Raw genomic sequence first — 22,798 nt, 5'->3', positions numbered from 1 at the left:
CGAATGGCTTGTGCAGCCCAATGCTACTATGCTGCAACAAATCCAAATAAAAAGTTGTATAATAGTTTTTGCTGTAACAGAAGAACAAGATTATCTCTCTAGTTTTAGGCCATTGGTTATAAAGTAAATTAAAATTTTTATTGTAACTTAAAAATAACATAAGATTACTTAGCAGAAAGGAAAGGAAATGATAGATTTCAGGTTTAATAGTAACATTACACATCACTGTACCTATTTATTTATCACATTATACGTCTTACAAATCTATGGCATTATGATTCTATGATTAAAAGATTTTAAACTATAATATCCCTTACGGCTCAGTCGGAATAAAGGTAGATTTCAAATGTCAAACTGAAGATGCATTATTAGTTTAGGTGTTTAATTTGCTCAACACATGGGACAATAACTCTCAATGTTGTTTGTATGTAATAATAATTATAACAGTTTCAAACATTTAGAAAATCCATTATCTTAAAAACTTAGAAGACAATAATCGTTATAAATACATAAATTTCTTTGTAAAAACGTTAACTTGATTTAGTTATAATTTATCCAAAATTATGTTTGTAAGCATATTCACTTATAATACTTGAATTGTATACTTCTAAAACTTTGAATGAACACTAAAAGGACAATATATTTGAAATTGAAATGTACATGTTAAATGAAAAAATAGTTATAAAAGTGTTAATAGTGTATCATTCATATTAATTTCAAAATTCGAACTTCTTTAATTACAGTATAACATTATAGGGAACTCAAAGCATATTTCTTTTGTACTCCTTACATAAACAATCAAAAAACACAATAAAAGTAATTATGTAAATAAAAACTATTTCTGAAAATAACAAACTTCCTAAGACTTGTTTAGATTATGTAAGGATCTTTTTTTTCATATTTTTTCAAAAGATATACAGTACAAAATAACTATCCCAGCCTAGTGTTAAGAAATAATTTGGTGTGTCACTGATTGATAATCAATAAACAATATTTTCACTGAAAAGTCTTTGATGATAAAATGTTAAGATCATGAGGTAAGTTTCCTTGAGTCCTCAAATTGCCACGATTGAATGGTCCCATTATCTGCACCCGAAATTATGAGATCGTCTATACTTGGAAACCAAGCATGGCTTGTTGTTATCGTCTCGGGGTTGAATCCTTCGACGTATTTATGTCCGTTGTGAACAAACACTGAATCCAGCGGCGCTGTCAAGTCATAAATATAAATATTAGCGTCAAATCCTGACACAGACACCCAATTCTTGTTGGCAGGTTTGAATTTCAACTGTAAAGTGGGTTTATTTTTAGTTAAAGCTGGTGATGACAGACCTAAGTTTTTACTAGCACAAGGTGTAGTCCAATTTCTTGAATCGTATACATTTAAAGTTCCATTGGTAGAAACCATTCCAAAGCAAACTGGGTGATCAACACTAGTGAATTGCTTGGAACATTCATGCACCGAGGCAAAACTCCACAAGCTGCTGTTGTTCTCATCATTCACACCTGGAAAAATAAATATAATAAATTTGATGTCTGAAATGAAATACAGTTAAAATATGAGTAAAATAAATTCAAACACAGTAATAAACTAATAGATTAACTACAGTTTAACCTATTAAGCATAGTGGTGTGCTGCATCTGCCTTACTGGGGTTTTGTTAGCTGATTCTGAGCATGTTCAACAAGTAATTTTAAAACCACTAGATAAATGCAAAAAGAATGAAAAATATATAGCTTTATACTAAAGCTGGAAAGATACATCATTGTAGATGACTGTGAAAGCTTTTGATGGGTCCTAAAAATGTAGTACCTACTACTGGTTATTACAATTGATATTCTTGTTATGGTATGAAAATATATTACAAACAATTCTTAGTACCTAATAATAGCATTAAGTTTTTCTCTGTGTAAGCTGAAGAAAAAGTTTGGGTAAGCTATACCTAAATCTATGAACAAAACTCTATTCTCATCAAGTAAACTTTGCCAGTATAAATCTTAAATGTATGACAGTACCAAGTACTGAGGTACAAACCATACTGTTCTGGTGTAAATATTTGTATGAATGATATTTAAGAAGGTATTCACTGGTTGATTATTGATTCTTCATGAATCTAAATACAGATCTAATATAAGCCTAACCTTTCGCACGATGTCATTTGAATCACCACTTGAAGAAAAATGCTGGTTTTTACTGATAGCAAAAAACGTGTTGCTAGCCAGATAACCTGACCCTTATATTGGGGAGTAAACAGTCCATTTTTAAGAGATTGTTAGTTATAACTTCTAAATATTGGATGTATATTTAGAATTTTACCAACCAACTAGTCATTCTAATACATAAGAGCTAGCAAGTGGTAATTAAAAAAAAAAAAAATACAAAACACATTATTTTCTTACATTTTTTATAATGTTTATATTTGGAAGGAACTGATAAAATTGACATAACACAACCTACAGGTCAAGACATGTGGTCTTCTAGATTCACGAGAGGGAAACCGCAGCTAGTAAGGAGGGGGAGGAGCGGCGGAGGGAGCCAGCACACAGACTGAGCTCGCGACTATGACCTGTAGGCTACTGCACATCATCGGGACGAGGACCACACGGAATCTCTAGGCCTATAAGTAGCTAACTCCAGGGTGCCATACGACAGACACAGAGGTGTTGATGTATATATTTTAGAGGGTAAGTCCCATACAGATTCAAGGGAGGCTCCCAACAAAAACAATAAAAAGCAATTGTACTTCACATCTAGGGTCCTGACACACAGACATCTATCAGTCAAATTAGTACTTTGCTATACAGCTCTGATAATAACTGGAATCTGTCACTAGTGCACATAAATTACTAGTAACTATAACCAATCAATTACAGACTTGTACTTACTTCAGTTTGAAATTTTATACAACATTGAGTTATAAAGTTCCTTTTTTTTAGTTTGCATTTAAAAATCTCTTGTAATTTTAAAAGAGGGCACATCATTAGTGTATGACTTTGTTACCTCAAACTACATTTTTACCTGTTGATATATTGTTTTTATTGAATAATAAAAAACTTTTTTACCATTAACCAGAAGAAATAATATTTAAAATTAATTCACCATTATGCTCAAAAAGACTTAAAGGGCTTACATTTGACACTCAATGTGATATTGGATGTATCATAGGTGGCCTGCTCTTTTGAGGCCAAATTGGTAAGCTCCCTGGTTATAAACAGTTTTAATACATTATTAGTGATCCTGTATACATCAATGAATATTTATTGACAAAAAAAATTGTATTGTAACAACTTAGTCTTACAGGTATGTTGCCGAACATGTAACTAATGAAGTAAACAATGAAATTACTTGTAAAATACTATCACCAACACTAGCTGCATTTGTGACAAGACATCTCAAATATGTGACATGACACCAAAAATGTGAGATGGCACCTAATGTGTGACATGACACCAAATGCATGTGATGACACCACATATGTGAGATGATCTCAAATAATGTGCCATACAAAGAGAGCTTTATTTTAAAGAGGATGGTTTATTTTTAATTTTTATCACTTATTATAGTAAATAATTTATTCTTATTGTAAATACGATATGTTACATATATTTGGTAACCCTTAAAAAACCTATATTGACACCATGATTGACGCCTGTCACCGACTAGGGAGGAGAACCGACCCAAACAGACACCCCCCCAGGAATCATCGTGAAATTTCGTCAGACGCCTGGACAAGGAGGAACTTCTCAAGAAACGACGAGTCAAGAATAACCTCTCAAACAAGACACATGAACATGGGACCCGACCAACCTGTCTACATAAATGAGGCGCTGTCACGGCAAAGAGGGGAGGCTGTTTGCAGAGGCTCGGCAACTCAAAAAGGAGAAGATGTACAAGTTCCTGTGGGTTCGTGGAGGCAAGATTTTCATGCGAAAAGACGAAGAATCTACATCAATCCAGGTGACCTGCAAAGCTGATTTTGCAAGTTTGTAAATTTAAAATAGCATGTATCGAAAAATAATTGTTTTGGTTTTTGTTTTATCACTTAGATGCTTTCCGTGTGTAAAAGGCTACAAAATTTAAGTACAAAAGTAATGTAATGGCTAAAGAATTACATATAATTCATCAAAACATAAGGAGTCTCAGATCAAATTTTGATGCATTTTTGATTGAACTAGAAAACAATTCAAATTAATCCTGATATCATTATATTGTCTGAGATCTGGATAGATACAGACGAAGTAAATTTCTATAAAATACCAGATTTTAAATTTGTTTTTTTAAATGTAATTCAGACCAGAGGAGTGGTGGAATTTGTGTTTTCGTCAAAAAACACATTGAATAATGTTGAAAAAACAAAGGTTTGCAATTTGAAACCGCAGACGTACTTCATATATTTTTTTTGAAAAAATTCGGACACAAATTTAGTTTATTGGCCTTATACAGGTTACATTCACACTCTGGTAATTTATTTAATTAATGAAATAAGTAAATTATTTAAGGAAAGAGTTTTTCGGGAATACACCAAATTTTCTTTTTTATTGGAGACATAAATCTTAATATTTTAGATGGAAAATAATACCACAATTGACGAGTATAAATCCTTTAATGGCAAGCTATGGGTTGGGAAAGTATGATGATTAACGAGCCAACTAGAATAACAGAGCAGTCTGAAACATGTATTGACCATGTGTTTTGCTAGAGTAGCAAATAGAAGTTGCGTATCGGTAAATGCACATGTAAGGCATCTGGGTATAACGGATCATAGTCTTTGTCAAATCACAGTCGGTGTCGTGGAGCGTGTGGATGGGGGGAAGGGTGGGTGCCCTCCCCCTCCCCACTCCGCGCTTCCGCACAGACTATACATTGTTGGAAACAGCTGATAGATACGGCTGACTGGACAGCTGTTTATAGAAATAATGACGCGTCGTCTGCTTTCGAACACTTTCTTTGAAATATTTTTAAACTTGATTGAACGGAGCAAGACATTGATCACTGAAAACGATTGCACATTCAAACATCTCAAAACCTTGGATTAATGATTTTATATGTAAGAAAATTAAAAGAAGGAATAATTTATTTTAAAACTGTAAAAAAACACCAGCTAATATAAATTTAAGAAATTATTACAACTCATACAGAAATAAATTACAGAAAAGTATCGCTCAGTTAAAAGAAGACTATTACAAAAGAAGGTTTGAACAATGTTAGTGGTAATTCAAGGACTATGTGGAAATTGATTAATGACTTAACAGGTCAGACTAGAGAAGTAGTTAGTCATATGGCAAGTCAAAATAGAGGTTAATAATACCATAATTTCTGATCATAAAGAAGTAGCCAATGAGCTTAAATAACTTTTTCTTAGGTATAGTAAATAGTATAAACTTAGGCAGTAATGTTACAAATCAGTTTTTAGAATTGCAGTATAAAACCAATTTTCCTGTAAAATTAGAAAGAAAAATCAATTTTTCTTGAGCCAGTTTTATCTGAAGAACTTATTTGCTGTAGTAAATAGTTTAAAGAGTAACACAGCCCAGGCATTGATGGTATCAGTACGCAGTTAGTTAAAAGAGTTTATTTGAAAATAATTGGCGTCCTTCTTTACATTATTAATTTAAGTTTTAAAAAGTGGAGTTTTTCCTGCAAAACTTAAGGTTGCTGTTGTTATACCTATTCATAAAAAATGGATCCAAAAGCCTTTTGCAATAACTATAGACCAATTTCTTTACTGTCATGTTTTTCGAAGGTTTTTGAAAAACTTATGAAACATAGGCTCCTTAAATTTTTTACATTGCACAAACTTTTTTTAGTGATAAACAATTTGGATTTCGATCTGGGATGAATACAGAAAATGCATTGATAAATTTCATGACTAATGTATTTGTTTGGATTGAATGAAGGTAAAAATGTGTGTTGCGGGTCTGTTTCTCGATATCAAGAAAGCGTTTGGATACCGTCAATCATAAAGTTTTTACTAGATAAGTTGTATAGTTGTGGGATCAGAGGCAATGTATTTAAGTGGTTTCAAAGTTATTTAGTAGGAAGAAAGCAATGCGTTAAAATAGGCTCAGTTTTTAGTGAGGTGGGTGATATACAGAGTGGCGTGCCCCAGGGCTCGGTCTTGGGAGCCATTTTGTTTATCATATACATTAACGATTTGTGTAATGCTAGGCTTAAAGGAAAGTTAACTTCCTTTGCAGATGATACTGCTTTCTGCTATGATAAATCCAACTGGGACTTAGTGCAGTCAGATATGACAAACGACCTTCGGGCCTTTGCAGTGGTGGTTTACCACAAAACCATATGCTGCTGAGCGCAGAAAAAAACTAAGTTCATTTTATTTAGTCTTAAGGGTAGTTTTTAACGCTTTTGAACAAGTAAAATACTCATGTGCTGATTGCCTCGATCAACAAGGTGTTTGTGTGAATAATAAATGTACATACATAAGTAGAACCAATGAAATCAAGTACCTAGGGGTTTTTGTGGACAAGGAGGTTTCTTGGAAAATTCATTTGAATAAACTTAAGGGTAAAATCAATAATATTTTAAGGTACTTTTATTTCTTGAAAAACATTTAAGTAACAGTGATGTTTTACGAACTTTGTATTTTGCTTTGGTGCAAAGTAGGTTAGAGTACGGAATTATACTATGGGGTAACACATTTAAACACATATCTAAAACCCAATTTTAATTCAAACAAAAAACATATAGTAAGATTAATTTTGTAACAAGTCTAAATTTGAACACACACAACCTTTGTTTGTATCCCTAGAATATTGCCTCTTAAGTATTTGTTTGTATATAAAGTTCTTAAACTGTTTTATTTAAAAAGTGGGAACATGCCCCAAAACGACAATGCTTATAAACAAAAACTAAGAAATGTTGATTACTTTCATAGTACCTAAACCTAGAAATGTCTTTTTTTACTGAAACCTACAGTTTTCTTGCGCCTAGAATGTTCAATTTGCTACCTAAAAAAATTTAAGGTTGCAAAAAACAAGTATTTTTTTCAGTTCAGATTAAAAAAAAATGGCTTATTAAATTAGAAGATATAAGTTTTTCTATTTACAATTCAACAATAGGTTTGTCCTAGTTAATATTTTGGTCACAATTTATTTAATAAAACCAATTTAGCTCAAAGTTTTTCTTACACACAAATGCAACAGTTTGTTCAAGCTAAAGTTAGTTTAAGTAAAGAACACATATTATTGCCATATCTTTAGTAATTAGAGGCTTTTTGAAAAACCGACAACATTGTAAAACTATTGCTTTCTGAACGCTCAATTTTCAATGTTTAATGTGAGCAGAAGGAACCTCTAATCAGGCTCTGCCTTAGAGGCCCTATATTTTCTTGAGAAAAATTGCAGTGTTTTTAAAAAATACGTATTAGTAGTTTATATAAGTATACATTGTTATTAGTGTGTAGTTAAATACTCAAATATAACTAATTCTTGATCAGTGCTGTATTTTGTATTTGTTGTAAAAATGTGTTCTCAAGAAATAAAATCATTCTTCTTCTTCTTCTTCTATATTATTTTTAAAACTTACCAATAATTCTGTCTAACAATTTTGGTTGTCTTTTATCATACAATTGCACTTGTCCTGTGGAATGGTGACAGAATGCCACCAATCTTGACTCTAAATACATCGGAGAGACTGACTCCTCAGGCCTGCTAGGGAGCTGGTCAGAGAGTACTCTGTCAGTAACCTTGCCTGAGCTGAGATCCATGACTAGCCAGGGGGAGGTGTTGCTTGTGGTGAGGGCCAGCTCTGTGTTGCTCACAGCCAATTGCGGACCTTTCAGTTCACACTTCATGAGATAGTCAACTTTAATTTCATCTGCAAGCAATATTGCATAAACTTGTAAAAACAAAATAACAATGTTCTGCAAGAAAACATTAAGTTACAATTAGCACATTGGCGTTGTGAACTAAATATATAACACATGAAACCAATATTCTGTAATTATGTATACATAAGCATACATACATATAAGCAGGTCAGAGAAGCCTAATTATGTCAAAGGGCAACTAAGATGGGTTTTTAAACAGTCTTTAAATGTATAGTACAAATTAGATCATACTTTGGCTTTGATATCTGCATTACAGTACTGATCAAGCACTACTTACTTAGTATTTGCTTAAATGCACAGTTAAAAGTACATATGTTCTAAAACTTGAGTGGGAGGAGCAGGAATTACTTTGTGATTCATGTGACAATCAGGAGAACAATTTGATTGTATAAAAAGTTATTTTTCAAACATTTGACATGGCTTTGCTAAATGCTCATTCTGTATTTTTGTGACCGATTAAAAAAAACCTACATTTAAAAAATTTAACTTAGAAGTCATTCATCAACTATTTGAAGAGAACATGGACGTACGCTGTAAAAATAAATGTAGCCCATATACTGGCTATGAAGAAAACTCAGCATAACTCGCTCAGCTGGCTGCACAATCTACAGCGGTCAAAGAGTTAACAGACTCTTTCAATTAATAACATGTGTTTGCTGAAATGAATTTTTTATAATTTTACAATGCGTTATAATAGTAATTATTGTTATAATCACCTGTGTTGGTTTACCTGAGTTATCCGAAGAAAATGCATATACTGTAATACTTTGCGTATTCTTATGTGAAACAACTGCTTTGTGGCCAGCACTAAGTGTCTTCAGCTAGAAAATAACAAATTTACTGAATATTAAGAAAAAAATAACACTTATAGTATGTAATAACAATAATACTAAGCAACATTATGTTTACTATTATATCTGATGGGTAAGATTGGTCTTAGGCTGAGTATTGCATATACTCTTCCTTAGTGACTTCCCAAGCTTTATTAAAAATTGTTCTGACAATCTTCAATGCTGACGATGATACAACGATGATACAATGCTAAAAATATATCATATGGTCATCTTAGTATGAACACTTTTATAGTCCTAAGCAATCAACAATATTTCCATATAAATGACCATACTGTGAACCTACAAATAAACAAAATACATCTTCTTTGGAAGAACGTTGACGATAATATATCTGATATGAACGCATTAACTAACTTTTAACTCAGATTTAAACAAATCTTTTGAATCTCTTTGTGAGTGTTGGTAGTAGTATTATTAGACATTTTCCATATAAGTGATTTGACAACTCTTCTTTTCTAGCGAACTCATGAAATCAAATTACTCATGAACTCAAGGGTATGATAAGTCCATGCAAAAGTAAAAACTGCTTAATTTTTTTTAATAGACTACACTGTTTTTATTTTTAAATGTAGTCTCCTAGTACACACTTTGTCCAACTCTGTTTTAGCTAGCTGATCCTTTCTGAATAATAGGATTTGTCCAGATTTACAAAATAGCTATTTGTTTCTGCTATCATCTCCTCGTTTGAATGAAATCTTCTTCCCACCAGCCATTTCTTTATATTAGGGAACAAATAATAGTCAGACAGAGCCAAGTCTGGAGAATATGAGGAATATGGAGTAGTTTGGAACCCTAATACCAACAGTTTTGCGGCTGAAACTGCTGAGGCATCAATTGATGCACTGTCATGATGGAAAAGGACTTTTTCAGGCAGTCAAGGATGTTTTTATTACACCTCGGTTTTCAAAACGATCCAATAACATTGAATAATATTCACCAGTAATAGCTTTACCCTTTTCTAGATAGTCAATGAAGATTATTCCTTGTGCATCCCAAAGACGTTTGCCATAACCTTCCCGGTCGAAGAAACAGTATTTAGCTCTATTGGTGCAGATTCCTCCTTGGCAACCCATTGTTTAGATTGCTCTTTGGTCTCAGAAGTATAGTGGTATATTCATGTTTCATCAACAGTGACGAAACAATGCTAAAAGTCTTCCGGGTTGTGCTGGAACAGTTGTAAACCATGTATACAACACTTCATGTGATTTTGTTTTTGGTCAAATGTGAGGAATCGCGGCACCCACCTTGCGGACAATTTTCTCATGGCCAAATATTAGTGATAAATATTATGTACCCATTCACTTGAGATGCTCTTAGCACTAACAATCTCACCCACCTTCACTCTTCTATCATCCATCACCACATCAATATACTCAAATCCAAAGGTATTTTGGAACTACAAGAAGAATGTCAGTAACAATACAGATTCTTCACCGTCTACTATGTTCTACAATGGTATCTTCTTAGTTGATGGCCAGACAATTGCAGGTATTTTTACTGATAAATTCTCTTCTGCCATTATACATGACAACAGTGGAATCCTCTCCACCGTTGGATTTATATTCCAATAATGTTCTCTTCTCATCATGCTATCACTGCTAAAGAGGTTGAAAGCACATTCATAAGTCTTGACATTAAAAAAGGGCCAGTTCCTGATTCCACTACACCAGCTGTTGCTAAACATTGTGTTGATCTGTTGCCTCCTCCCCCACTAAGCTGGTCAAGAAATCCCTTTGTACTGGTACTTTTCCCAAAACCACGTAGTATTTATATACAGAAAGAAAGGGCCAAAAGACTCAGTAACACATTATCACCCCATTACAATATTGTCTGTCTTTGCCAAGGTATTTGGAGAGTCTTGGTTTAAACCATATTTTAAAATAAAAACTCACCTCAACATTCACCAGCATGTTCATATCTGGAAGACCTCCTGTGACAAACTTTGCTCTCTTTCAGAATTAGGTGATGGGAGCTTTAACAACATTTAAGCAACAAGTTGACATCTTACAGCTTGATTTCAATAATGCGTTTGATTGATTATTCTATAATATCCTAGTACAGAAGCTGGAAGCCATTGACTTCTAACTTTCTTATTTGGATTGAGAGCTACTTACAATTCAGAATCCTTCAGATTCAGTATGGATTATCCCTCTCAAAAGAATTTTTTTTGCCACGTGTTTCTTCAACGTCTGATCAATGCTGAACTTGGCTGCCCTGACCTACTAAAGAAAATAAATTTCTGGGTATCATCCGGAACCAGATCCACTGGTACTTTCACCAAGTTTGCAGCTTCCTTTTCTAATGCAGAAAATAATCCCATGGTTAGGGTTCAGCAGCACAGGAACAACATTCCGGTAATCTTGATATTTTCAAATTATCTGCAGATGCTTCTAAGAGTAGACTCAAGTAGTAGACTAAGAGTAGATAATTTTATTGGCTCATCTCTTCACCTTATTGCCTGAGTGTTTTTTCTACCATCACAAAAATACATTTTTGTTTGCTGCCCTTAGAGGGTCACAGCTGTTTGTGTATGGCGCTGACTCAGGTGGCACCTTTAGGAGGTACACCATGCTTTTCTAGTTCTTTTTTGGATTTTGTTCTTAATTTTTTAGGGGGGTCCTTAAGATTAATGAAACTCTTGTGTTGCAAATGTATTTTTGTTCATATTGTATTATTTCTTAGATTATTAATGTTTCTATTACATTTGTTACATTAATTATATTACAATAATTATATTTATTATTATAACTTTCTTTTTGGTTTATTACCACACCACATTCCCTTTATTGGTTTATCTTGTTGCACTATTAGTTTTTACTTGTAGATTTATTTCTCAATACTATCTTGTAGAGCATTTGTATTTATTTATATTATATTGCTTATTGTTATACTTAGCTTGTTTACAGATAATAATGTTAGTTCTAAATTATTATATTCCAAGTGTTATTTGTACTTTGAAATAGTTACACGGTTGAAATAAATAAAAATAAAAAATTTTTTGTTTTATAAGCAAATGAACCAATTTCTTAAGAGTTTTAATTGATAACTATCTTTTTTTGGAATATCCTGTAGATGAACTTTATAAGAAGCACAGCACAGTATTTGCACAGTAGTTTATGTAATTAAAAGTATTAGACTAAAACTCAAAGAGATACAGCTAGAATAGCCTAATTTTTTAGTCTCATGTAAGATAAGGATTAATAGCTTGGGGAGGAACATCTACCAGACTCTAATGCTGCATAAAAAAGCAATAAGGGATCAAAGCTATTGTTGGACTTGAACCAATGAAAACACACAGAAAGGAATTATAAGATAAAAACTGTGGCATCAATGTGCATCAAACAAGTCATCCTGCATGCAGCTAACCTAGATCTCCCTATGGCTGCATTGTTGCACAACTACAATACATGACATAGCTCAAACTACACCCTGTCCATTGGCTCTGACAGAAAAGAGTTTTCTTACATTGGAGTAAAGCTACACAACAACCTTCCAGATGACATGAAGGACTTACCTGGTAAGTCATTTAAGAAGAAGCTAACCAGATGAAACTTGAACATCATTTCTACACCTTAAAAGAGTTTCTACAAGGCATTATACCCTGTTGAACAATAAATCTAATAAAACAATATAACCAATATTTAGGATAAGCAGTAAAAACTTACATGAGCTACTGGCGCTTGAGTAAAAGTTCCACACTTTATTTTTAAATCAGTATCATTAGTTATTAGATCTTCAGAACCTTTGGTTTGGGATGTCAGTTTCAACGGGAGAGATAGTTCTATAAGTTGATGCCGCCTGTTATTTGAACATGACACACAGATGCTGTTGTAATTGGTGGTCTCCAAGTGATGAACAGGATATTCCAACTCGAACATGTTTATTTGTTTGTACCTGTAAAATAAAAGAAACCAATACAATAGGTTTACTCTTAAGGAGAATTGAATAGTCTTATCTTACCGATGCTATATTTTCCAACTTTAGGAACTTATGAATGTTAAATTTAGCCCCAGTTCACCTTCGTCTTAATGCAGCACGTGGAATCTGATGCTGTTAAGACTTAGCTCCTAGAACCTAGAGCTATGTTTGTCTAAAGAGATCAGAAAAATGTCGAAACAATGTAAATTGTTCATTGCTTATTTGTTCTCGACAATCTCTGATGGATTGCCAAACTCTTGTAATGGTAGATACCTCCCAATTTACAACAAATAACAATATATTCATGTCAAAGTGAAAATACTAAGGCCTTTGGAGCACATTCAGTGTTCTGGGTCGAGTCTTTCCTAAGAGACTGAGTTCATATCACTAAAATGGGAAGTGAGAAATCTACATCTCTCATAAGGATGTATTATGTTCTTCAAGGTACTTTTTGGAGCATATTTGGTTTAACATCTACACATCAGACCTCCCTTCCTGTGTAAAGAATTGTACAATTCATCAGTAAGCATATAATTGTCAGTTCCACATGTCGTGTAAACCAGAGTTAATGAATGTAGCCCATTTATAAAATAATCAAATCATGTGTACTGTCTGTAAGTTCAGAATTCACTGAAAATCAGTATTGTAATTGAGACTTGCTAGCAAAATAAATGTATTATTTATTTTAAAACTGCTGAGGAAGAGGAAAATGCTGGTAAAGATGGGATACGTTGGTGCAGCTAAATATAATACGACAAAATTGTTTTATTTTGAGGAATGAACAAAAGTTGTATACAATGAATATTGAATATACAAAACCCATACATAAATCAAACATTACCTCTAAGTAACCAATCACGTTTCAAAAGTCTGTATTAATGGAGTTGCTATAAAACAGAATAGTAGTGACTCAGAAGCATAGACAATTGATACACCTACTTCCAGCTCTCCTTGAGGAAGGTTCTAACCATCACTTAGTTATATGAGACATTTTCTGTCTATCGATTCAATGATAAAGGGAGACTTTAGATGTCTTTAGTTCTGGTCTTTTTGTGCATGTTGCTGTCCTATTTATTTATTAGTAGAAACATAATTAAAATTATTTATATTTCAGGCCCATAGTTCTTACTGCAGTGATCATTTTTCTATTACTCGTCTGTATGACTAGTTATTAATGAATTGTTATTAGAAAATTGTTTATAGCCATTCTTACTACTTTTATAAGTTTTAAAATTATGTTTATTTTTATATTTTTAGTCTTTTGTTAACATAATTTATAATTATTTTCTCTTGCACAGTTGATAGCAAATCTTTTAATTTTGAATGTTATTTGCTTATTTATTTAGTTGCGGGTCCAGTTATGTTGTAAGTTTTCATAGTTTATTATACATTATCCACTGGCTTAGACTAAACACAAAAATAAACACAGGTGTCAATTATTAATTGTTACAATATCTATGGGTCAGATGTTTAGATATTTCTAAACATCACAACTCATCTAATGTCTATTTGTGTTGATTCGATTGTAATGTTGGCCTCTTATTATACTACAGCCCATGTGCACGACAGTCAGGTAATTAGGAGTTAGGTAAGTGTTTCTTAGTTGCCTGAATACAATACTTAAGACTGTTATGGTTAGATAGGCTTAGTAAGCTTTTGGTTGAAAATTACATTATTGAATGTAATAATTAGACAATATAATTGGACAGGATGTATACTAGAGATTTTCAAGTGAGAAAATTCTACCTTTTTGGGGTATTTAAAAATAAGTTTGTCTTTTTCTCAGTTTTACTTAATTAATATTGTTATATTATTAACTTCTTAAGCACACTCCATTAGAAAAATCAACAATATACCTGTGACATGAGATTTGTAAATATTTATCCACAGAACTAAAACATTATAATTATTTATACAGTAATTAATTATTGCTAGCTGTTTTGTATTATTTATAGGTAACAATATTTTTTTTTAAATTAATTCAATAATGTAATTATAACCAAACACTCATTAACACACACAAGTCAAAAATAATATTCTAATATTGAAGAATCTAAGAAATACTGACCTATCCTAAAGTGAAATGGCTGGGTACTAGGTTTACAAGACCCACTCCACAGTTTTGTTGATTTGGCTGCAGTTTAATAAGCGGCCACCACAGCAATCGAATCATTTATATTTCTAATTGATTATCTAAGCTACTGAACAATCAAAAATCAAAATTAAGAGCCCAATTACGTTATATGTATTTCAGGGTAGGGTACGATAAGCGGACCTGGTTTTCTACATTGAAATTGGCAAACGATATTACTTTTAACCATAACCATCGATATAATCAATCGATACTCATTCATTATTTTGAACAATTAAGGTAACTGAAATAATGTATATCAACAGCTGTAAACACTTTCAAATAATACAAGTAAGGTTATATTTCAATTTTACATAAGTAACATTTTATTATTAAAAATAGCACTCAATTTTAGAAAACTACACGACATTGCTTTGAAAGATGATAAGACATGTTTTTCGTGGCTTCAACATGTAGGACTCGTACCGAAAAACCCATTATTTGAAATTTGTGGGAAAGAAAAATGTAACCGTGAGAGGAGCAAATATGGTCATCTTCAGTTTTCCTATTATAGTTATAATATAATTTGTTTGATAACTGTTAATATTAGCCTAAATTCACATTTTAATTTAAAACATATAACTTATTTGTTATTGAGGACAATAGATACTTTTTTTATCAATTAATATTCTAAGATTTGAGATGCGAATATTAGTTATCGATTATTACATTCTTCGATATAAAAAACCGGGTCCGCTTATCGTACCCTACCCGTATTTCATTCTATAGTATATATATTATTATATCTGAAAAATGTATAGTTTAATGGAGAGTTAAAAAATATCTGTGTATATTTATTAAATGTAACAAACAAAGCAGTGTAAAATTTACTTCATACTATTTTTAAGGATAGACATGCCTCATAGCTTGTGATACAAATAACCTATGTTGAACGGAATTGTAGTTCGGGTTATTACTCAAATACATGGAAATTACTTTGATGAATTAATTTTAAACAATATTATTACCTATAAATAATACATTAAAACAGCTACCAATAATTAATAACAGTATAAATAATTAGAATGTTCAAGTTTTTTTAGTCTTCGACAGTTTAGGTATTACTAATTGATATTTTGGTTCCATGAATTGTTTGTCGTGGTGGCCACTTATTATATTGCAGCTGTTGATTTTTCAAATGCAAAGTACTTAACATGTGAGTAATATAGAAGTATTAATTAATAAATAAAAGTCAGAAAATATAAAACAAATTCTCAAAAATGGTTTAGCATCTTTCTTGGGTAACGTTGTAAACCCTGACATAGGTAGGTTAACCCTTGGGTGGAGTTGAGCGTTTAACTCTCAGGTTGAGCGGTTGACTCTGGTAGGGCATAGAGAATGTACATTTGATTCTGTGTCTGACAGAAAAACAACAAATAATGTGAAGTGGCAAAAGTGAATATTTACTACAAATATTTTTCACATTTATTATAATTTTGTATAGTTTATGCTGAATAAAAAGAATTACTATATGTTTAAAAAATGATTGAAAAACAAGTAGCCTAAATCTGAGCAGAATAGGGCTGGGATTTATGGCAGATACACTGCAGTAAATCTCTGGGATTTTGGGTAAACTTTTTTCAAAGTGTCTGGAATAGACTAGGAATACTGAATTCATAACAGGCTTAGTTCTAAAGGGAATAGATGTACCATATAATTGATCTAGGTTATGCTAGGCTACCTTGAAATTGAATCATACAACCAATCTTCCTCATTTTCAAGCATATTTGAGAAACTAAACTAATAATTAAACGTTACAACGGTGAAATCAAAATCGATCTAGTACATATATTGATGCCTAGGCCGAAAGAAGCAGTTAACAAACTTCAAATATATAACCTATACATTTGCATGACAGAAAAATTGACAAGAGACGTGTTGAAAAAAAAAAAAAAAAAACACTCAACTAAACAGACAAGAACACAAAATACTCGTAGGCAGTGATGCGCGATTGCGAGAGGTTACAGTCGAAACGTTATGATTACCAGAACCGTTTGATACATTTCGAATAGTCAATCTGCATTTGAAATTAAGAAACGAATGCACATTATTTAGTTATCTACTTAATTTTTTTAATGCAATCACTGAACTAATACATTTAGTTGTACATTGAACACAACGGGTTGATTATAAAAGTAAGAAGTATAACATTAAACAATTGCATAAATAATTTTATATACCGGTAATTAAAAAGCATAATTTAATTCTTAACATCATATTCGTAAAGGACTCGTATTTATAAAGCATGTGCATTAATAGTGGGATATTGTAAAGTATGTTTTAATAACATAATTAAACTTTATAGTTTCAAAATTAACCGTTTATTTTCTAACTTAAATTTCTTTTTAGGAAGACAGTTTGATATAAATGTTATTCTAATCTATTGTTCTGTCCTTGACAATTAAACCAATCAATAAACAGATTCGCTTTGCACGAACTAAAGTAGCTTGAATTAAAAGATTATTTATATTAAAACGTTTATAAATTTTTGAAGATATGTTCTTTCAAAAATTGAAGTAGATCTTCTATGAGACGCAAACTACAAAGTGGCCGAGTAAGTCTTACCCTGGCATTTTTTATTATATTTCTATAATCAAGGTTGAAACAGCTGTTTTTTTGCGACTTGTAGCAGCAGTTTGTCTAGCAAAACAAATGAATTCATTCCAAAATTAAAACATTTCGAAACCTAACAATTAGAAAACGTTAACATCTCGCAATTGCCCATCACTTGTGATTGTGTTTGTGATTTCAAGAGTATTGATACAAACGAATATATCGATGTTGTTAATAAGTATCGCATCGGTATAGGACCATTCGATACAATAAGGGCTTCAAATATGGACACAAGGTCACAAAGTCACTCACCAAAACAATCATTTCAAGCTTTATTTTATGTTTAAGGGCAGTGTTCGTTGGTTAAGTGTTGTTGTATTGCGTTGTAACTTTATGTAGAATTCTTGTTAAGGGTTTTAATAATTCATTATAAACTTGAATATACAGTTAATTCAGTGCAGTCCTCGTTTACCCTGTACAATTTACTCTATTTCCGATATCCGTTATTCCACTGCCAGCTCTTGAGGAGGAAACAATTAAGAAACAGGAAGTCAAGATGTCTGACACCTTTATAATATGATGGGTCAAGTAGCTTGTGAGGGTCAAATTGGGGCAAAGAAGCCTAGATCTCAAGTTGCAGACTCTAACCTAAAGAAACTCACTGTCCCAGCAACAGCCTTCTAAACATACCACAACACGACACACCTCCGAAGACCCGATTTCCGGAATTTAGTGTTCGACTAACTTTCTTTCCCGGTATCCCAGTGTTCTTCATGGACTCTGTCGCCGACTGACATAAACATTAAACAGGCTACAAACATTAAATATTTCACCTTGAGTGATGACGCCTCCGCGGTTGGTAGTAACCACAGCGTTAGCAAAAGAAGCTGCAGTGGTTTCAGATAAATATTAGCAGTGATAGAGTGGATCAGGAAGAAGTCTGCTGAACTCAGAACATTGAAATCTGTATTGGTTGACTTTACAAAATACTGCAAAATAGTTTTAAGAATGAACAAAACTACTTATTCTATATAAATACGTGTATGTTATCATACAAATCAACATCACACAATATAGACGTCTTATTTTATTCATACAGGGTGAACAAAAGTTAGTATTAAATATTTTTGTTGACTATACTAAATTTAATATTAACAATAGACTAATAATGCTTCTAGTCAAATCTGCCACACAAATCTATCACATGCGATTAAAAACTTTAATTATTACTTTTGTTTCCTTAATCACATTGCAACAAAATCTTTACATGTGAATATTGAGTTTAGCTCCGTTTTACCCTCAGCTTAGTGCAGCGTCTTAATAACTGACACTCAAACTGGAATCCTGAAATCTGAAGTTGGAATTCAAACAAGTTAACGGCTAGGACATTCAAAATGTACTCAAAGGGATGATTCAACGGAGATAAATTCAAAATTCACGTTGAATTCACCCTACCCACAATAGCTTCGTTATGTGTTGAAAATTCAGATACTCCGCTGTGCAGATTGGAGTCTTGTCTAAAACTTCGTATTGCACTGAATATTGTGCACCTGATAGGACAATGTGGACAACTTTTCATCTCTTTTACACTGGATGGCTGCTGGGTAATTAGATATAGCTCTGTCGTAGTCTATGTGTCTCTGGTGTGGAAACGATGCAAAGAGTTCGTTTTGAATTTCTTCCTTGTTGACTTGTTAGGATCTTTTCTAGAGGGCGTGGTCTTCAAGGAGTCAAATCTGTCAGTGTCAGATTTCAGATATTGCACTAGGTAAAATTTGAAACGGAGCTAAACTTCACATTGAATCAACCCTTCCCATCATAGCTGCGTCATGTGTTAATTATGTTTACTGTAGATTACACAATGTAGGATAATGCAATGTGTATACTAATAAAATAGTTTTTATCTTAAACATGCATCACCCAAAGTACTATTAGTATTGGACTTGGAGTCAATAAAAATAACAATTAACTCAACCCAAATTAAACTAATCTTTTGATTGGAAGAAATTATTTGAAAATTATTATCATAAGAATATTTTCTTATTGCAATTCAGGTTCCGTCAGTGAATAATTAAAAACCATCCCAGGTTTATTCACTACGTATCGATATTCCAGGTATCGTATTAGTATTTATTCGTATTGATATCGATTCCATCAAAATATAACTTTATTATGCATTAATATTCCTTACATGTTATATTTACTGAGAAAGCCTGGTGCTCCTGCACTGCTGAGCCTCAGTGGTCTCCAGAATTTTAGTGAACCTTACTTAGGGATGTCCGGGTGTCGGAACACACTGTAACGTCATTTCGGTACGACTATGAAAAAATTGATGTATTGGTAAAATATGTTCTAGAGAGAGTAAAGAGCCGCTAGTATATTTTATTGTGCACGTTTTACTTGATACGTTATTTGATTGCAATTCTATTATATCAAAATTGATAGCATGTTTTATACTTAAACGAACTAAGAAAACAATTGAATGCGTGTAACACCAACATGGAGTTTAGTCTGTTACACCTTGGGATCACTCCAGCTCTCTACTGCAACGACACAACGATTACGTCAACACGACACGCGGTGCCCGGCCATATGACGCGAATTTAATCTCATCTCTCGAGATACTAATCTATCAGTTCCGAGTTTTTTTTAAATTATTTCAGTTAAATTGTGCTACTAATAGCGTTTGGAGTGCATTTAGTTTTTGTAATAACCAGTTCTTGATAAACGTGTGTTCAAGTAAAACCGTTGAGTTACTATTTTTATTTTTCTCTCTAATGACAGTAGTTATCACCACAAATATATCATAAATCAGCTTCTGAATCTATTGATTAAATGTAATATTTAATTAATGTATTTTAATTGCGTTATTTTTTTAATAAGTATTGATTGACCAACGTGTTAGTAGGTGCTTCAACAAAAACAAGTCAAATTAGTTCAGTTAATGTTTGTTTGAATTTTATTGCTATTTATAATGGAAGCTTAAAAAAAGAAAAGCATAGCATCTTTTATTGCCAGAAGAAAGAAGAAAACAAAAAAATGAAGGATCATATCAAGCAAGCTCTGGTTGTTGTTTTACACCTGCTACATACAAAGATTAAAAATCTTAAACTGAAAATTCGTCAAGCCTTATTGATGATTCTCAAACTCAAAATAAATCATGCCCCTCAATAATTGACGACTAGTGGTAAGCTTTTATTATAATTTATTTGGACCGAAGAAATCTGATAACGCAAAACGTACGTTTCATTATTTAAACAAGAAGCTTGGTTATAAGATTTAAAATGCAATTAATTGTTCAACTCGGAGCTTCCAAATTAGAGCGTACGTACATATGAAAAGGGTTGGTATCTTTCAATGAATCAGGCAAAACCGATGGGTTGACTTCTTCAAGAAACATAAAATATCTTTGAACACACAAATATTTCTAACCACACAACTGCTGAAAAAGGCTCTAAAAAGAAATAATTGAGAACGTATTTAATGAAATAAAAAGTATTATAAACCAATTTTAGAAGTGAATGGTAAAAATTTGTAGTAATGATAATAATTATAAAATAATAATAACAATCATTGGAAGCTAAGCACGTTCATAGTATATTAAAAATATACATTCAGTTAAGAGAACCACACCCCATTTATGGTCAACCTTTTGAGCTGTGTTATTAAACTCCCAAGACTGTAGCAGAGAGACTCATTGACTGCTTAATTAAAGATGCAGAGATCTCGAAATAACTTACTGTGCTTTATGCAAAATAACTTATAAGGAGAAGTGTCCGTATTTTTGGGGCTATGGAGGAAAAGCCTGATACTAATACTTTAGAAGCAAAGATTTTCCACCCTGAGAAAGAATTCCAACAGTCTATCATCAGTTGGTGAAAGACATCATAAAACTCCTTGCAAAATTGAATATTCACAACGATTTCCAGCCACGAATCCTGTCTCACGAGCACACCTTTACATACAGGGGTCTACGAATAATAAACATTCTCTAACCTGATCATGAGACATACTGACAAAGCTGTAGGTTTTAGAGAACCTGAGATTGAAAATCTGTGAAAAGGTTTAAGTCATGATATTTTAGATTTGTAATTTACGTTTTTGTTATTTGCGATGCTATATTGGTGCGGAAATGTGGTCAGAGAGAGGCTTGATGCCATCTGCTGAAACTTCATATCCCAGAAATTGGACAACAGGAGAGAATAGAACTGACTTTTTATTGTTGACCAAAACCGATATTCTACAAGGCGTTTGAATAGTGCACTAAAGTGTTCTTCATGACCGGCATCGTCCTTGGAGAAAAAGAGGATGTCGTCGACATAAGGAAAGCAGAAATCAAGTCCATGTGTCAGTTTGACGATGGAACGCTGAGAGGTTTGGCCGGCATTTCTAAGTCCGAAACTCACGTACGGAAATTAGAGACCGAAAGTAGTGATGATTGGTGTTTTTGGGACATCTTCAGAGTTGATTGGACACTGAGTATATTTTTTAAGGACGCCAATGACAGAAAATTTAGTACAGCCATAACGTCGGTGAGAAAAGAAATATGGCGGATTGGGTATTGTTTAAGGCACGTTAATTAATAATTACAACCATCAGGTTCTTTGGGAACTATGTGCAATGAAGATGACCGTGGGCTATTTAAGCAGGGTGTTGTTCCTTCTCGGAGCATAGTGTCAAATCCCTTCCTTGGCAAGTTGGTGACGGTCCGGGCCTAGTCAGAGGGCGAGAAATAACTGGAGAAATAAGTGTCAGTGACAAATTTGATTAGGAACTCCTGCAGAACGAGTCAGATCTAGACATTAATTCATAGAGTATGATTAAATGATAGGTCTGTTCGGTTAGTGCTTTGGGTCCAGGTCCAAGCACAGGCTGTGGATATACATGAAGCAGAAAGACTTTTTTTGTTGTCAATTAGTCGTAGGTTGTGGCAGTCAGGTAGGAGACTGAAGAATGCTAGTAAGTCAGGGCAAATTATAAGCAAACTTACGTCTGCTACAACAAAATTCAGGGTAAAATATCGGTGCAAGTCTAGAGGGAAACAAAGTTAGTGTCAGCCTTAAGTATGAATAGTGGAGCAGTTTGCAGCAGCTAGTTCAAAGGAAGTGTGAGGTTTTTCTAGCTTGTAGTATACTTTTTTGAGAGCACCAGATATCAAAACCTATATGTTAGAATTGAATTTTGCTTTGCTGATCTGTGGTGAGGATGCGTTATCTAACTTGAGAGCAGCCAGTTGACGCCGTTACTGACTGCTGGGAAGTTTTTTGAAGAGTAAGAGTGAGGGAATACATTTGTGGGCTTTTATCATTGCACCGTTGTTGATACCAGCGCATGAAAGAGCAGGTGATAAGCGTGATGGGCTGGGATTTTGAGATTGTACAGATTGTGAGCCTTCACAACTACGTTATATGTTCTGTTGATGAGAGTTTTGAATACTTGCTTTTAAATCGATATTTGTTGTTGAAAGTCCTTAATTGCAGAAGTTAATTTATC

The 22,798-nt window shown here is 33.0% G+C and overlaps 1 protein-coding gene across 1 annotated transcript; it reads right to left on the bottom strand.

Moving 5' to 3' along the window:
• Positions 1-215: 215 nt before the first annotated feature.
• On the bottom strand, positions 216-16,620 carry LOC124362267 (WD repeat-containing protein 73-like). Its single transcript, XM_046816619.1, has 5 exons — positions 16,434-16,620; positions 12,369-12,597; positions 8,580-8,670; positions 7,546-7,836; positions 216-1,506 (listed from the first exon to the last, which is right to left on the bottom strand). Exons 1-5 carry the CDS (start codon positions 16,475-16,477, stop codon positions 1,031-1,033), a joined length of 1,131 nt encoding a protein of 376 aa, XP_046672575.1. The 5' UTR covers positions 16,478-16,620; the 3' UTR covers positions 216-1,030.
• Between the last annotated feature and the right edge of the window lie 6,178 nt (positions 16,621-22,798).

This window comes from Homalodisca vitripennis, chromosome 5 (genome assembly GCF_021130785.1).
Source record: "Homalodisca vitripennis isolate AUS2020 chromosome 5, UT_GWSS_2.1, whole genome shotgun sequence".
NCBI classification, from domain to species: Eukaryota; Metazoa; Arthropoda; class Insecta; order Hemiptera; family Cicadellidae; genus Homalodisca; species Homalodisca vitripennis.
Note: the sequence above shows the minus strand (reverse complement) of the source record. Positions and strands in the feature narration are given on the sequence as shown.

Bases quoted from the DNA above. Each gene is read 5' to 3' on its own strand.
- LOC124362267 (XM_046816619.1), bottom strand. From the start codon at position 16,477: ATGCTTGAAAATGAGGAAGATTGGTTGTATGATTCAATTTCAAG. The intron at 7,837-8,579 runs GTAAACCAACAC...TATTGCTTGCAG, and splicing joins ATTTTCTTCGGATAACTCAG to ATGAAATTAAAGTTGACTAT. The intron at 1,507-7,545 runs GTAAGTTTTAAA...TTATTTTTCCAG, and splicing joins ATTGTTAGACAGAATTATTG to GTGTGAATGATGAGAACAAC.